This window comes from Eleutherodactylus coqui, chromosome 7, assembly GCF_035609145.1.
Source record: "Eleutherodactylus coqui strain aEleCoq1 chromosome 7, aEleCoq1.hap1, whole genome shotgun sequence".
NCBI classification, from domain to species: domain Eukaryota; kingdom Metazoa; phylum Chordata; class Amphibia; order Anura; family Eleutherodactylidae; genus Eleutherodactylus; species Eleutherodactylus coqui.
This window is the reverse complement of record NC_089843.1, coordinates 56295084-56313843: the sequence shown is the minus strand read 5'-3', so window position 1 is coordinate 56313843 and position 18760 is coordinate 56295084. Positions and strand designations below refer to the sequence as shown.

Sequence of the window (18760 nt, the reverse complement as noted above, 5' to 3'; positions counted from 1 at the left end):
AAATTTGTAGCAGTTCAAAGAGCAGAGGAACTGATCATGACAACAACAGCACCACTCTTGTCCACGGACTGCATCTGGTATTACAGCTCAGCCCTTTTTCTAGGCCATGTTCAAGGTCATGTACTGCTTTAAACTATATGCCACTCTCTATTGATAATGACCCTCCAATTAAAGTGTTTAAAAAAGTCACAGTCTGTATCCTAGTCCTGGGCTGTACTCACAATTCTGCAGGCTTCGGAGCTGAAATCTCAATGAATGGACAGAGCTTACCAAGGTTGATTTACATTCTCTGAAGCATTATCTTTTCTACAGGCACTACAGAGTAAGCTAATGTAGGAGAAACTACAAGCCTGTACAGGAGCTCAGCTAAACTGACAAGTTTGTTGAGTTTATCAACTGTTTCCAGTAATGAGCAGACTTGTGATTACTACTCTGAAGGATAATACAGATTGTAACCCAGTATAAGTAATGTAATATATTTCTAATAATTCTTGTGAATTTCAGCAATTGATCTTACGCGGAAAACAGAAATGAAATGGAAAGCATCTGTGTAAGCTTTCTGCTTACATCCATGAAGAATGTGGCTCAGTGGTTAGCACTGTTGCCTTGCTGTGCTGGAGTTGTAGGTTCAAGTCTAACCAAGGGTGATGGCTATATGGAGTTTTTTATAGTTAATGTTGCCCTTGATGAGATTTGAATTTAGAACCCCAGCATTGCAAGGCAACAGTGCCAACCGCTGAGCCACAATCATTGAAGAACCACCACTACCCCCGTCTTCAAGTTTCATCCGCCTCTCAATGAGTACAATGCATAAAAAAAAAGTACCTATCTGTATTCTGTTTCTGAAACTGGAAAGCAAAGCGCAGCAGTCTGTACTTTTAATCCTGTTTAAAAAAACAGATTGAAACTGAAGACCTTCCCCTTCAATACATTTCTACGGGCTTGAAAGCGGAAACATTTGCTTTCCATTTTGCTGTTCCCACGATGGATCAGCGAAACGCTAGTGTGAAAAGTCCCTTAAAGTTTTCATATTTTTAACCATAGCTGACTGGTGTTCTTTAAGCTATGTAATATTTTTTAGAAAATGTATTAAAAAGTGACAGGTCAAACACATCCGCTACTTCATGGGCATTACCAGACAGGGGACTTCCACCCTGACAGCAGCTTATCAGATTGCTGCAAAGTGACCGACTGCCACTTCTATGATGCAAATTCCTGGTAAAGGCAGAGGCGTTATACAAATTTCCATCTAGCGGGTTTGCAGCAACCTTTCAGTGGAAAGGCTGTACAGTGGGAGATGCATGTCACTGGGCTGAACTCCAGATAGTTTCTGCATTTTCTCAACTTTAACTGTGTCTTAAGGCCCATTTAGACACAACGATTATTGCTCAAAAGACTTTTGAGCATGTCTTTTGAGCAATAATCATTGTGTCATTTACAGCGCAAGATGATCGCTCAAGATGAGCGATCACCTTGCGCTGTGCTTGTCTTCTGCTGTTCCCCGCTCCGAGCACCCGGCTGTTATACAGTGGAGCGCTCCGAGCAGGAAATGCAGAAGACAAGCAGGGTGTCCCCACTTGTCTTCTGCATCCAGATGTTTTCTGCACAGAGCGCCCGGCTGTTAGACAGCCGAGCGCTCTGTGCGGGGTATGGAGAACAGAGCTGGACCGCTCTGTTCTTCATACCCAGCCTGTGTTCAGGAAGCGGGATGCAGCTGAAACAATAGTATCAGCTGTATCCCGCTAAGAATCATTGATAAGGCTGATCGTTGTCTTTCAGCACGCTGAAAGACAACGATCAGCGACGGCTTAACTAAAACTGCACGATGTCAGTGCAGATAGACACAACGATTATCGCTCAAAAGATGGCTTTTGAGCGAATTTTGAGCGATAATCGTTGTGTCTAAATGGGCCTTTAGTGACATTCCTGAAGAATTAATATCCATATATGCTCATTATTGATTTGTAGACTAAGACTGTTTCTGTTTAACTTCCTAATATTTATTTTTAGCAATTGGAGCTCTTTTTTTCTCATACAGAATTCCAAATCTCCTTCATAGACAGGGCTAAATAATAAAAGTCTAGCTGCTTGCATACACTACAAAAAGGAATTTTGGAGCTCAGTGCATAGTGCATTAGGTTCAATACGTACACAGTATGCAGTAAGCACATAAGCCCCCTCTAGTGGTGGCCACAGGCAGCAAGAATTTTATTAATTAATTCTATATCTTTGCAGGGGATTTGGAGCTCTGTATCACTTCTGACTGCTATAAAGATATATTAAAACTATAATCAGCCAAGAATATTGGACCTGGTAAAAAAAATCTGGATATTCATTATAGATCCTTTCAGAATTCCTTAAACTACCCAATTTTACTGCTCTATGTATAAATACTTGACATTTCCATTGGAATACAGCTGTAATGGATAAAGATAGAGTTAATCAGTTCTAATATTCCAAGCCAAATGCTGCTACAAGGTAACAATGCAAATTAACACTTTTAGGCCGATTTAGTACTTGTAAGAACCTAACAAACAAATGAGATAAGCTATAGGTGAAATGTAGATGCAAAATGAGCTGATGCAGGGACTGAAAGCGTCTGCCTGTTGTGAGTTTTAGCAAATGATGACCACATAGATATGTGGTTTATCAATGAATGTCACAAGACATCCTGACCGGCAGTACAAAGCCGCAGCTTGGTAAGTGTACATTCCCTTTTAACTATGAAAGCAGTCTAAAGGTATAATGGTAAAATGAAGCACAATCAGTCATTTAGTACCCCCTCTAACCCTAAATATGTATTACGGTACATATATCTCAATACGGTCTGATCTCAGAGCACCACTGATATCCAGAATCAAAGGGCTATGAAACCCACTTGGCACTATGAGAGCTAAGTCCTCTTTTAATTGTCAGAGTACAGCCCCCATCCCTGATACCGGGACATTGCAGACAAACTACATACCGGGCCTTTTATGAGTATACAGTGTTGCTTTCCAGCATTATCTAGGTCTTCATCAGTACATGGGAGCTGTCATCAGCCATTAACCCTCCCCTCTAATAATAATGTGATGTCTCTGCTCACTCTGTTCCAGTCTATACAGCAAAGCTGACAAATGAGCTGCAGTGAACAGGAAATGTCAGTATTTTTGTGTGCTCTAGTGGCCAGTGTGAGAACTGCAATATTTCTAGATTTTATTATAAGGCCAAAACAGCACTATCCATCTCCCTATGTTTGTAATACATGCCTGACTGAAATAATGAAAAGAAAAGAAAGGAAATGTATGACCTACAATAAATATAGCAATACATACTGATCTTTATTAAGATATCCAGACCCAATAAAGGTGTTAGAGGCTCTTTGTTCTATAAAAATGTCAAAAATATCTATTTTTCACTTATATTCAACCCCCCCCCCCCCCAAACCCCCCCCCCCAGGGTTTTCTTCCATTCAGTACTTCAAATACACCTGAATGGCGTGTCTAAGTCAAATAGCTGAGTCTTTTTAACTAGCTTTCATTGGACAGTCAAGTGTTTGAAAAGTGAATATGAATCACGACTTGTAAAACTAAAGAAAGCAATACAAAGATCATCATGTATTTGCACAGGGTGAACCTGGATTATAAAACAAAGGGAACTATGCAAATGATAATTTCTGGAAGGTGTCCCTGATACTGGACAAATATTTAGAATATTAAAAGGGTTTTTCCAGGTTAAAAGGGATCTTGTCACAAGGGTCATGAAATTTGCCTCAGAGCTGAACTCTGAGTCATGGAGGTGGGCCGCACTGGCCTCTCCCTGCCTGCATCATGTAGCTAGAGTGACAGCTCTCTCCCTATATACTAAAGGGGAGAGAGCTGTCAGTGTGCATGATGCTGGCGGGGAGACGCCAGCGTGACCAGCCTTCGTGACTTCGAGCTGAGCTCAGGATCAAAATTCATGAACTTGGTGACAGATCCCTTTAAGGGGTTTCCCTGGAAACAGCGCCACTTCTGTCCATGGACTGTGTTTCGTAATACTGAGTACCCTCATTTAGTTGAAAATTGCAATAGCCAACGCAGCCAACGTAAAAGTGACGCCATTTCTAAAAACAAAATCCTCTTTTCTACAAGTGAGCTTACCGTACACCTGATGAAGGGTGCTTTATAACTAGCAGTATATTTCCGCAAGGTGCTGAAAGTTCTGCACCAAAATCTGCAGCCTCTCTGGATTTTGATGCAGAATTGAAAATGGCTTAATTCTGACGCCAACTCCCCATCAAATTCCGCATGTAGGCATGGGGGTTTTGAAGCGGAATTCCACAGCAGCAGATTAAGGAGTGTCTGCTTGGGTGAAAGAGTCCTACGACTTTATAATCAGCAGTTGCAAAAACTCTTGAAGGAGTTTTCACACTAATGACATTTATCGCTTACCCACAGGTTAGGGGTTAAATGTCGAATTGCGGGGGTCAGACCACTGGGACTTCCAGTGATTCCAAAATCTGTGTACCTCAAATACCCCTTGTTAATGGAGTGGTTGTCTGCATGTATGACCACCACTGCACTCATCTCTATAAGATGGAGGGTGCAGCCTTGCCAACCTGATTTTTATTTTTTTTTGGTTGACTTATTCAAAAATCACAGGCAGCCATTTTTTTTTTCCTGACAATAAACCATGAAGACTATAAGTGATACGTGTTTACAAAGGCATATATTGATATGAACACACTAGTAGCCCTCACAGACGTCTAAAACTAAATTTTAATGATAATTGACATACAACTCACGTCAAAATAAAGTGAATTGGAAATAGACGCGAGAGTAAAAGACACCACAGAACACGAAACGATAGTTTCCTGGGACCCCACAAGGGGTATCCAGTGGAGGACTCTATTCAGGAGTGACTTGATAGTTGGTTGTTGGTCACGGCAGCTATAGCCCCTGGGAGAATATTTTAGATAGGATTTCCTACAGTACAAATTGATGCATATTTGTACCCGGAAGGCCCGAGGGGAATGTTTTTATTTAAATTGTGGTATAATAACCCCACTCGCACTCATTATTACCTCAATATCAGTTCTTCACTATTGATTTTATTTCCGATTTAGTATTTAATCAATTAATCGGTTCGGTCGGTTCTACGCGTTTCTCTGCATATAATGCAGTACATCAGGAATAGAGATGAGTGAACCTACTCGGCCACGCCCCTTTTTCGCCCAAGTATGGCGATTTTCGAGTACTTCCGTACTCGGGCGAAAAGATTCGGGGAGCGCCGTGGGTGAGTGGGGGGTTGCAGTGGGGAGCGGGGGGGGGGGGGGGGGAGGGAGAGAGAGAGGGCTTGAACCTCAACATACACACATATATCCCCTATCCTGTGGATAAATAGGGGATAAATGTCCTTAGTTGGAAAACCCCTTTAATTCCCTTACCTTATTTCCTGAATGCACAGTGCATGACGAACATGTTGATAAAAGCCTCACATGAATGAATAAAGGAGTTTCCCTTGTTTATTGACCTTCTTGCATGGCAGTCAAACTAGGTTGACCCCTTGTCCCAGGTGAGAACCCGGCAGCAGATAAGAATCGTAAAAAGAAAATTATTGCCCTGGAGTTAAAACTACTAAGATACGCTTCTGTTTGGATTCCTGGTGATCAGTTATTATGGTTCAGAGAGGGGTCTGGAAGGAGCTTTAATACAGAATCAATGGGTGGGCTTCCATCCTCATGGATCCAAAATAGGGTGTAGCAATCGTGGTGTAGAGGTAGCAGATGCAGCTGTTTAACTCTTACATACCACAGTCAATATTACCATGGCATGTAAAAGTCTTACAGAGGGAGGTGCTCCCTCTGTCACCCATGAGCCCCCATGATGTGGTTGCGGAATCCTGATGGATTGCTTGGGCACCCAGAGGCTTAAAGATGTCTTCCGGGTCTTTCATCTACGGTGGACTATGAGGCTCAGCCCCTGACTGAGCTTTATATGCAATATATAATAACGCAATACTGAAGTATTGCAGTGTATTATATAAACAACCAAAAGTTGTCAACTTCAAGTCCCCTATTGGGATAAAAGCTAAAAGTAAAAAATAAAATGTGTAAGAAAAAAAGGGTAAAAAATACAAAAAAAAAAGTCAAAGCCCCAATTTTCTCCCATAGGGTACATCCACGTGGGCTTTTTTCTGTCCAATTTTTGGACCGTAAAATTGTTCAGAAAATTGCCTGAAAATAGCACCTCTTCAATTGAATGGATGCACGCACACAGGCTTTGTTTTAGTCAGACTGACAGTGCAAGTGAAAAAAAAATCCCAGCATGTCCCATTCTTGTCCAATTTTTGGATACGAATAGCACATGTTAATTTGTAGTGTTCAGCACATCAGAAAAGAAGTTCGAATGCTGTCCGATGCAAGTTGTGCCCAAGAATCTCGAGCGCAACTTTACACATATCCTTAGTATGTAAAAAAACAAACAAACAAAAAAAATCACCACAAATATGGTATTGCCTTGTTTGTAATGACCCACAGGAAAAAAATTGTACATTATTTAACCCATATGGTGCAAGCCTTGAAATTGTTTTTTAAAACATTGCAAAAATAGCTTATCTTGCATATCTCCCCTTACAAAAAAAAAAACTGAGTAGAAAGCGATTAAAATGTCATACAGAACAGCAAATGGTAATATTAAAAAGTACAATTTGTACCACAAAAAAACTCACATAGCACCGTTGATGTAAAAAATGTTAATGTTCTTTGAACGCGGCAATAAATCTTTTTTTTTTAATGTGAAAAAATCTGCAAAAAAAACTATATAGGTTTGGTATTGATATAATCGTGCTAAACCATAGAATTATATTAGCACATTATTGATGGCACATAGTAAAAGCCATAAAAAAAACTTTTAAAAAAATTCCAGAATGCATATTTTGTTCAAATGGAATAAAAAGTGATCAAAATCTAATATGCTCCCAAAAAAGGGATAAATGAAGGCTAGAGCTCAACATGCAAAAAGTATCCGTTAGAGATGAGCGAGTATACTCGCTAAAGGCAAATGCTCGAGCGAGCATTGCCCTTAGCGAGTACCTGCCCGCTCGAGACGGAAGGTTCAGGTACCGGCGCGGGGGAGTGTTGAGTAGCGGCAGTCATCAGGAGGGAGAGGGGGAGAGGGGGAGAGAGAGATCTCCCCTCCGTTCTGCCCCGTTCTCCCCCGCAGCTCCCTGCCCGCCGCTGGCACCCGAACCTTTTGTCTCGAGCGGGCAGGTACTCGCTAAGGGCAATGCTCGCTTGAGCAATTGCCTTTAGCGAGTATACTCGCTCATCACTAGTATCCATCATAAAACTCTGTTGATGGAAAAGTAACAATGTTATGGCTCTTGGAATGCGATGACACAAAAGCATGAACCTTAAAAAAATGCGTTTTTAAAGGGATTCTGGCCCCAGGTTCATGCTGCCCAAACCATGGACAGCATGAACCCGAGACAGGTCTACCCAGTACCTCCAGCCTCTCCCGCTCACATCATTCAGAGTGACAGCTCTGTCCTATACAGCTGTCAGTCTTCATGATGCGGGTAGGGAGCTGCCGTAATGGCCCCCCTCCGTGACTCAAAGCTCAAATCTGAGTCAAACTTCAAAGTAGGTTTATTCTGAACCACTGCAACATTTCAGTATAATACATAGTATAAAGAATACAAATTGTTCTGTAAAAAACAAGCCCTCATACGGCTACATTGACGAAAAAGTTAAAAAAGTTATGGCCCTAGGAATTCCTCAATAGAAAAAAACTAAAAAAGGAGTTGCTCATTAAGGCACAAACTGGTTTCGGTTGTAACGGTTCAAACAGGATAAAAACACCAACAAATACACATTTTTACTGTAGTTATATATTTCAGTAACTTACATTTAAACAGCTGTAACTGTTTCCCTCCTCTCTTGTGTAGGTATCCTGCGATTGTGACTCCTCCTGGCATCGTCAGTAGGTTCTGCGCACCGATGGCCCTCATGGGAATGGGCCAGCTGACTTCTCCTGATGCCATATTTCTGTAAGACAAGGAGTGAATGAATTCAGGTCCTAAACCTTACAGCTCTACGTAGTGCAGTCAGGTTGTTTCCAGACTTACTCAACTGCAAATATTAGATTTTTGTTTCCATTCCAAATACCTGCCGTACCTTTATCCACAGGATTACATGACCAAAAGTCAGCTTAGCATGAATGTTAGAATAACCTTCACCCTTCACTATGGCATATCGCCAATGCAAAACATCTTGTAGCAGGGCATTTAATATCTGCAGAGATACATTCCTGACCGTAGTTTCCCTGTAGGAGAACCAGGAAATCATTTTCTAAAACCAATCTGTTACGTAAATCCTACCCTGAACACCTGCTGTTATCCATTAACTGCTATTTTGTTTAGAACACAGGAATGTTACAAATATTCACTTTTATGTAACACATTTAAAGGGGTTTTCTGGTAATACAGAGGGGGGTCTGCCGCTTGGAATCCCCACCAATCATCTGATTGAGGTAATAGCGGTACTTGAGTCATTTCAGTCCATACCAAGTACACTGCCATATATTAGATAGTGGCTGTGCAGGGTATTGCAGCTCAGTCCCATTCACTTGAATGGGAATGAGATACTCTCAGACTATGTGACCAATGAATGTGACATTATAGGTATGAGAAGAGGCTGATCAGCAGGGATCCTGAATGGCAGACTCCCACCTATTAACTATTGAGGATCAGTTATCAATAGTGTAGTCCTAGAAAGCCTCTTTAAAGACCTTTTAGAAAACACTGAAATGTCCAAAGTTCTTCTTCTGTTAAAGGGGTCATGCCAAGTTTGACACTTATAAAAGGGCCCGAAACAGAATAAGACATGCACACAGCATCAGCCGGAGTAAGGAGAGATGAAGCAGTCTAAAGACTGTGCATGAACAGTCCATGGTCAGGCATGAACTCCTCCCTTGGATAGAAGCAGTCCTATAAGAAAGATCTGCAACATAATTGGGCATTTTAAGCAAAACTAGAACAAAGGAAACATGGAAGAGTTTTCATCATCAACATAGTAAATAGTGTGTTAGGCTAAAATAAGACATATCTATCCAGTTCAGCCTATTACCCCCAATGTTGATCCAGAAGAAGGCAAAAAAAACTCAACGAGGTGAAGCTAATTTTCCTCCTTTTAGGAAAAAAATCCTTTCTGTCTGCAAATCTGGCAATCAGACTAATCCCTGCATCAACAAAACTTCTGAAATAGTGACTATAGCTTGAAATAGGGCTGTACTCAAGAAAGCTGTCTGGGCCCCTCTTGAACTCTTATCAAATTTGCCATCACTGTGTCCTCAGGCAGAGAGTTCCATAGTCTTACTGCTCTTACTGTAAAGAACCCACTTCTATAATAGTGTAGAAACCTTCTTTCCTCTAGATGACAAGGATGCCCCCTTAAACAGTTTTCTGCTTTACTTTTCCAAAAGACCTTTGATTCATGTGAGATAAGATTAGATTGGCCGTTATGGAAACTGCTCCGCTTTTTACTTGCACCAGCTATGATAAATCTCCTCCTTTATAGAACAGTGAGTTGTTTTTTTTTCCCTTTACAATTGCCTTCTAGAAAACTTTATTTACTAGTCAAACCTTGTAACTGATTCTTTGTATCTCCGAGTTCAAGACCCATAATTACATTTAACGATGAACTTTGCCTGAACTTCTGACTTGAACTTACTACAATGCTGGATTATCATAAGGAGTATGAATAGACTGCAGTATGAAGGGCAGATTGTAACTGCACTGAGCGGCCATTATCTCTGTCAATCGGTTCCCTGTCCAATTACTTTTACATATCAATGAAAGAAGATTCTGTAAAGAATCTAGGAAAGACTTGCTAAGAAGCATTAGTTTCCACTTAATATTTATTCCCATGATTCCTTAGAGGGACTCTAACATGAATGAAAAGTAAGGTTCAGGCCATTGCTATAAAAAGACTCTTAATAGCCGTCAGCCAAATGTTCGCTCGGCCAACAGCTATTCCTCCCCAATTCACATGAATACTTGGTTTGGCTGAGCATTCATGTGTTTTCCATGGATATAGGAGTCAATGAAATTTGGCATGCCTGATCCTTCTTTTTCCCGACATCATCTGTTGGGGAAGAGTCAGAAGAATACACATACAAATTGGTTGCTTTGTACAACTTTATTCCTAATATCAGAAGCGTAACTTGAAGCTCCTGGGCCCCAATGCAAAACCTGTAACAGGGCCCCCAATTATAATGCTTTATTCATATTACTAGGCTCCCTATATGGAGAAGGGAGGCCTCATGGGCCCCCTAGGGCTCCTGGGCCCGGGTGCAATTGCATCCCCTGCATCCTCTATAGTTACGCCAGTGCCTAATATGCATGGGGTAAAACCTTAGACTTCAGTCTGTGGAGGGGTCTATAGTCTCTTCAGAATGGATGTATGTGAGCAGGAGAATAACCCTGGAAGGTACGGAGGAAGTGGGTCGTTTTTGTATTCTGTTTATGCATGTTTAAGGCTGCGTTCACACAGGGCGGATTTGCCGTGGAAATTCTGTCCGGAACTTCACTGCGGCAAATCCGCCTGTGGCCGCTAATCCAGGGATTAGCCGGCCATGTGGACAAGATTTCTCAGAAGTGCCTGGGGTTTTGAAGCAGGGCTTTCCTGGCGAAAATCTTGTATTTTTTCGCTGCAGCCAAACCGAGAGATTTCCGGCGGGAATACGCCCTGTGTGAACCCAGCCTAAACGTTTTCAATAAAAACTTTTTAAAAAGTTGCTGGACTTTTCATTAGACAATGAATTATCCTATCTTACAAAAAAATATCCTTTATGCAATTCCCAGATGTTGCATATTACTGTTAAGGGGCATGTCCATAGGGGGTGGGTTGCACATGTGTCCTAGAGCCAAGGTGGTCCAAAAAGTCAGTGTTTTCTATATAAGTACTACTAATTAGAGATGAGCGAACGTACTCGGTAAGGCCGATTTCGCAAACGAGCACTGCGATTTTCGAGTACTTCACTACTCGGGTGAAAAGATTCGGGGTCGCCGGGGGGCGGGGCATGGCGTGGTGGAGCGGGGGGTAGCAGCGCGGAACAGGGGGCAGCTCTCTCTCTCTCCCTCTCCCCCCCACTCCCCTCTGCAACCCCCCGCTCCCCCACAGCGCCCCCCGAATCTTTTCACCCGAGTAGTGAAGTACTCGAAAATCGCGGTGCTTGATTGCGAAATCGGCCTTACCGAGTACGTTCGCTCATCTCTACTACTAATAGCTCATGGTGGGTGGAAGTTTTGTTACAGATTTTGTATTGAATCCCAGGATTTTAGGAATCCTATAAATTATGACAAAGTTGTTTACTTGAGTTCTGCCTTGAAAAGGACCTTGCTGACTAACGAAGAAGGAAGGAAAACCATGGCCAGTGGAGATAACTTGCTGTGTGATGTAACAACAGAACTGTACGTGACAGTCGTTTGTGTGGCCTCTTTTCTAGTATAGACAATGGTTTAAAGGTTACTTTGTGAGACGTGACTTATCACTGAATGACGAAATGTGGCAAGACTCATGAAACTGGAAATGGTTCTTATCTGAATCTCAAATCGTCAAGCAGCAGAATAAGTAAAAGGCCCTGATGTTCTACTGTAGCTCAGGATGGACTACACGACCTTGCAATTTTCTATACAGCAATTCCCTAATATACTTCTATTGTTGGAACTGGAATGATAAAATAACTAAGTATGGGCAGGAAATCTAATTGTGCACCATTTCCCAGGGACTTTTTCAGCAGGATACAGACCTATGGACTAGTATATATAGAAGATCATACAAAAGGAAATTGACTTGCTGTTTTCCTGCTATACTCTCGAAATGCATATACAATCATTGCATTATTAAAAGGGTTTTCTGGGCAAAACTTATTGCTGATGACCTATCCTTAGGCTAGGTCATCAATAGTTGATTGCCAGGAAACCACTGCTTGGGATCCCTGGCAATCAGCTGATCCCCCAGCCCACTGTCAGTGCAGCGGGGCTGAACACCGTCATTGGGTTTGGAGATGGAAGTATCATGGAGACCTCAGTGATGACATCTGCCCCCACTGCACTGCCAGCAGGCCGGATGATCAGCTGATCGCTGGGGATCCTGTGTGGCGGGTCCCCAACGATTAACTATTGATGTCCTACACTAAGGATAGTTCATCAAAAGCATTTGCCCAGAAAACCTCGTTCATGCAAGGTTTTCTGTCTTATGGGGGTTTCCTTGCCTTAAAGGGATATTTAACTTCATTTGGATTACCCTGATAGAACAGAGTATTGTTACTACAATATAGGAGTCATTGGTTCATGTGTGGCCAAGATAATATCAGTACTGCATTTGCATGTTCTTGTGTTCTCGTACTTATTTTACACCTCATATATAAAAATGATACACTGTGTTATGCCTAGTGAAAGTCCTGAAGGGGCGGAGCATGAGAGTGATTCAAAGATGCTCCACCCCCTCTGGCCCTGAACCAGGCATAACATGCCTGCGATGTTCCTTTAACTAGAACCCTATTAAGAATGGGTATACTGTGTGTGCTTGAGATAGCAATTAGATAGTAAACTCATGGCAACAGGAACTGATGTAAGTTTCTTCTTTTCAGACTATGTTTGCTCTCCATAAGTAGCATCTGTACAGCCTGCTGTGCTATATCTATAGAGGTCAAATATATATAATAATCATATAGCTCTTTTTAGCTGCCATCCTGTCTTTTCAATGACTACGAATAATATATATTATATTAATCATACTTCAAATACTATTTTTCTAGGCATGTGTAATCTGTGAAAAACTAACTTTGGACCATACCATTTCGTTACAGGGGTTTCCTTAGAATAGGCTGATCACAGGGTATTCTGCTGCTCGACCCTCCAGCAATCAGCTGTAATCTCAGGAGAAACCGGACATCTAGTCTTTAGTTCCCCTACAGCGCCACCACAGGGGAAATTGAGTATGACATTAAATCAATGGGTTGTTCTCATACTACATGTATAGGCTGGGTCCTCCAGAATGAAAGAGAGAGAGAGATGCCCTTATTAGAAGAGGTCTCAAGTGAGGAACTCCCTTCCATTAATTTAGACTTCCCTAATAGGGTTTTTAAAACCATATATATATATATTATTGGATTTTTATAGAGGTTTATGGCTTATCCACTTGGATGTGACCTGAAATCTACCTTTCATTCAGAGAAGCTGAGTAGTTTTTGTAACAGTTACAGTACATCTCTCAGTTTTCACGTTACACAGGAAACGGCAAACTTATCTCTTGGGACTTTCATTATGAGCTGCAGATTATCAAATATACAACCACTGATCTCTGTGGGAGTGCTAGAGTAGAGGATGTGGCCTCCTGGCAGGATCCGACTCAGGTTCTCCTTTGATGAATGTTGCTTGCACTGCATTATAAGCCAACAATTCTATAATATCCCTCTTTTTCTAAATTGCTAATAGGCGAGAGCCGAAATCAAAGCGGACCAGTAATGTCCTCAGGTTAGCAGGGCCGGCTGCATAGCTCCGCAGTAACAACCCCACTGACCCTATTACAACATTTATTTTCTCTCTGTTCTTCTCCATTCCCCCATACCAAGTGCAACTTGATTCAGCTCCATGTGCTTTAAATTTGTCAAGTAGGCAATCTCCACCACTCACTGTTAATGGATAATGTCAGATTTGATTGACAGTGAGTAATGAAGATCGCCAATTGACAGATTTAAAGTGTCGGGGGCAGGGGCGTAGCTAAAGGCTCATGGACCGCGTGCAAAAGTTTATCTTAGGGCCCCCCAACTTCTCTTAACCACTTAGGGCCTCACTTAATGGGACTGGTAACAGTGGAGTAGAAAGAAAAGCTGCAAGAGAGTCAGTGAGGCAGCAGTTGTAAAGCTATGCAGCTAGCCCTGCTGAACCAAGGATATAAACAGTCCTCTTTAAATTGGAAGGGACGGAAATGGAGATTGAGCTGCTTATGACTCTTGTCAGCAGAATACAGGCACCATTTACAGTGCCTGCATTCCGTAAAAGGAGCTGGTGTCTAGCAGAGGTAGAAGTTGTACTTGGTCCCTGGTGCCTTTGAGGGGGCCCAGAGAATCTGATGCAAAATATGAAGACACCCATATTCTAAATAGACAAAACAAGAAGCATAGTTGGTGGTACAAGTCTAATTGACCATGGCATGGTGCAAAGCCCCAACGTTGCACCGCCATAACTTCACAATCCGACAAAAATCAAAAACTCAGCACTGCACAAAATTTTTCAATTTGCAAGAAGAATTAGTAGATACTTTATTATGATGGTTCCAGATGCTGACAATATGTTCACAATGCAATGTTAACATTTTGGGCATTTAGCTCCTCGCCAAGCAAAAAAAAACAAAAACTAATGGTCCGGAAATGGTGTATAATAAATTTAAATTTTTACACTCCTGAAAAATCCCTTTAAGAGTAAAACGTGTTAGCCCCTTGCATGCATGAGATCTCATTATATAAACCATAAATTAGCCACACTAATATATCCCCTAAACATTAGAGTGTCTAAATAAGTTCAAAGTGTCTTTTACATAGAGCACTGTTTATAAGTTGCCGGCGCAGGTGACAGGTGAGTTGCGGCAGTGAGAGGGGGGGGGGGAGAGGGAAAGAGAGATCTCCCCTCCGTTCCTCCCCGCTCTCCCCCGCCGCTCCCTGCCCGCCGCCGGCAGCCGAACCTTTTCTCTCGAGCGGGCAGGTACTCGCTGAGGGCAATGCTCGCTCGAGTAATTGCCCTTAGCGAGTATGCTCATCACTATTTATAACCAATAAGTTCCACCAATATGTAATGCCTCATGCACACTAGTATATTATAGGGCGTATGCAACCTTCAAAATGCAACCCGTAATACTGCGCCCATGAACATCTCCAGGCGGGGGCCCTACTGTACTTATTCTAACGGATGCAAGCTACGTGATGTATACATATAATAAGGTTTCACATGTACTTCCCACTCAGGTTTTGCAGCTAAATTTAGAAGAAGAAGAAGTAGTGTGGGCAGCAATCACAGTATAGTATAAGAAATAATGAAAAATCCCCTTAAAAAGGGGGGGGGGGGGGGCGTTTCTAACACTCTAAACATAGATGGGGAAGGAAGTACCCCATGTTATGAGTGGTAAGTAGCCACCAGCGCAGTAATACTGTAAATAAAAAAACAAACTAAGAAGTCGCCAAATTAGGTCCTTACTATTAATGACAAGGGCACTGCTCCAGGTGATATCTGTGTGATGTTCTGCTGCTTTCAAAAAACTATTACCGCATCAGATGCTAAAATTTGTTTGTTGTTCATCTATTTAAATTAAATAAATCTTGTTATTTGCATAGGGCCAACTTATTCCACAGCGCTTTAAGACAATTTATTCATTACCCCCCCACCAAGCTGGGTAATCATTTTACCGACCTCGGAAGGATGGAAGGCTGAGTCAACCGTGAGCAGTCAACCTGACCCAAGCGGGGATTGAACTTGCAACCTTCAGGTCATGAGCGAGAGCTTAGGACTGCATTTCCGCTGCCCTAATACTCTGCGCTGGGTAATAAGCAATATGGACGTCATACCACACCTAGAGGTGATCGTATCACTTGGCTGTCCCAGACTCCTCAAAGTCAAATCTGCTGAGTTACGAGGTTAGTGAATGCGTAAAGTTGAGCTGCCATTTTGGATTTATTGTGAGCCCCATAGCTAACTCTATACCTATATCCCTATTCAGGTCGGCCAAATGGCCAGACAAATCCGTAAGCACGGATCTTTTAGGACCGATAGGGAAGAGGGGGACTGTTTGACCTCTGTCTCCCCAAATGACATGCATAGGGTGACAGACTGCCAATTATTACTGATATATGGATGGCAGATCCTGCCAATACTAGTGAGATCCACTAAATATAATTATCTAAGGTCAGTTTTAACCTCTAAAAGCGTAGTTTGGCCCTAAAGGGGGCAATGACCTTTTGGGATTTTCATCCCCACTTTTCAAAACCCATAATTTGTTTATTTTTTCTTTGACACAGCCATATTAGCCCTTGTTTTTTGCACGGGGAGCTGTAGTTTTTATTGGTACCATTTTAGGGTACATATAATGTATTGCACAATTATGCTGGGCAGGGCACATTACCAGGATGGAGAATTACCGCCTGCCCAAGATTATGCAGTATGGCAAATTCAGCACTGGCCACGGAAACAGAGGGGCACCAAAGAAGAGGTATAAGGATTCTCTGAAAAAGCCCCTTGAAGCCTGCCATATTGATTGCAATGAGCGGTCTACTCTAGCCTCCAATCGCAGAATTTGAAAGACTCCCGGTGGACTATATGGCCAGTCTGCCCCCCATTGTGAGCCACTTTCACATATGACAGAGGTTGTTGTGCCACAATGAATTGTAAAAATAAAGAATCATATTAGATATATAGCTTAGTATTAACTGCCAGTAATATGATTTTGACCCTGGTACCCGTAATGTAATCATAACCCTGATGCTACTAGTGTACAAAAAGTTTCTAGACCTTTCGACAGTTGGAGAGTCACATGTAGCTTCCAAGCCACTGGTTGAAGGCCACTGCTCCAATTTATTTCTCTGGCCACAGATTTAATTTTATGTATGTCTGGGAACCTGGGCATCGGCATAGTTACAAACACAGCGGTTGGCTATAGTGCCGAGAAGCTGAGTGAGGCTCAGTCCGGTGTACTGTGGATGGTGCCTGTGAGAACTTTGTTTTATTTAACTATGAAAGGGGATATGATACACAATAATACAAGCTTGATTCTGGTATTGTATCTATGCAGTAAGCTCAGTTAGGGTACCATATCCACGTAGAAAGCTTAAGGTAGATTCTGCTACCATAATGTGTGTATGCATGAGGTCTAAAAGTAAAGTCATATTTGGATGTAACTATATGGATGGTCCTCGGAGTCTTCTATTGGTGGACGCTAGGTACTCCAGTCCGACACTGTATAGAAGACCATGCAAAGAGTAGATGCAGCAGCATGAGTTGTGTAGTTTTAAAAGCCTCTTTTTAGTCCTCCAAACAATGAAATATACAAGGTTTCGACTTCTGTAAGTCTTTTTCACGCATGCTGTTATGCTGTTGCATCTACTCTTTGCATGGCACGCTATTGGGGCTTTTTTTGGATCAGGCCCGTTTTTGTGACTCTGCATGGTGACTGTCAGGCTATACTTAGCATGAAGATTGTGCTGCTGGCATCTTCTTTCTACTACACTATATACTAATGCCGGCTGCACACGGCAGAGCTGGATTCCGCATGCTGGTTCGCGCAGCGGAAACCGGCTCTGATCCCGTCCGACGACCCCACATACCTGCTTCTGCTGTACTGAGGATGACCGTGGATGCTCACCGTCGGTCATGCGCAGTGCAGATTTATTTTTTGAAATATTTGTTTTTCCCACACTGTCGCTAGGCGATAACACGGGTGCCTGCAGCCTATCCGCAGTGACAATTGCAGATGGGCTGCGGGTCAGATGGCTTCCATTGACTTCAATGGAAACTGTCTGCGCAAAGTCAGCAGCAGGATAGAGCAAGCTGCGATTTTTCCTCCACTCGTGGAAATCGCAATTCGTTGGAGGAAAAAGTGAGTTTACAGAGCATGCTTTGAAAGGTACTTCACTAAGGATCCTGCATGCGAACGCCGCAGCAAAAATCCGGTCATGTGCAGCCGGCCTTCAGCGTAAAACCTATTTGTAAATTACGCTGAGCGCAATCAGAAATTACATTCAATGAAAAAACGTCGTAAAGAAAATCGCAGTATGCCTCGGTACTGTTGTGGTCCACTTTCTTAGATAACAATTAGAGATGAGCGAGCCTACTCGGCCACGCCCCTTTTTCACCCGAGCACCGGGATTTTCGAGTACTTCCGTACTCGGGCGAAAAGATTCGGGGGGCGCCGTGGGTGAGTGGGGGGTTGCAGCGGGGAGTGGGGGGGGGAGAGGGAGAGAGAGAGGGCTCCCCCCTGTTCCTCGCTGCTACCCCCTGCTCCGCCACGCCTCCCCCCGCCCCCCGGCGCCCCCTTGAATCTTTTCACCCGAGTACTGAAGTACTCGAAAATCGCGGTGCTCGATTGAGTAATTACTCGAAACGAGTACGTTCGCTCATCTCTAATAACAATCATCCATTCATGTCAGGGAAAAAACATATGGCCGTATGCGCAACTACGCTCGCCGCTAGGGAGCGTAGTTGCGCATGAACAGGTTCTTTTTCTTTTTCTCTGAGCATTCACACTCTGCACTCTAGTGCACGCGCGTTTGAATAAAACAGCGGAAGATAGTGGGGTCTCACCACAAGTACCATAGTATTAATGGGTGAGAATCCCGCTAATGAAAATGAAAGCATTGAAATCACAGATATCACGTTATGCGTATAACAGGACTAAATCACACCCATCTGTAAAGCCATCAATGTGTGGCCCCCCCCAAAAATGGCGCTCTCATAGCAGATCTGTAGGTAGGTTTTTGTGCTATACAGAGTTTGCACCTTGCATTACATTGCACTTACTTTGCATTTACACGCGGATGCATGGCGCTTTTATGTCAAAACACCTCTCATCACTTCAGTACAGTTGTGGTCCTCGCAGAATCGGCAAGTATCTCCTATTGTTTTCAATGGGAAGCATCAGACTCGCGTGCGCATTGCACGCCGTGCCATTTATTTACCCGCCCATTGAAACGCACAAAGATAGGACATGCAACGATTTTTTTCCTGCACTACATTACAGTGCGGGAAACAA

At 42.7% G+C, this 18760-nt stretch overlaps 1 protein-coding gene across 4 annotated transcripts in view; it reads right to left on the bottom strand.

Moving 5' to 3' along the window:
* Nucleotides 1-18760, bottom strand: part of SH3BP2 (SH3 domain binding protein 2) — an 86726-nt gene that overhangs the window by 18922 nt on the left and 49044 nt on the right. For all 4 annotated transcript variants that reach the window (XM_066573048.1, XM_066573047.1, XM_066573044.1 and 1 more), the window contains exon 2: nt 7869-8008. In XM_066573048.1, the coding sequence (XP_066429145.1) occupies nt 7869-8004 (136 nt within the window). In that variant the 5' untranslated portion in view covers nt 8005-8008. The remainder of the gene's footprint in view (nt 1-7868; nt 8009-18760) is intronic.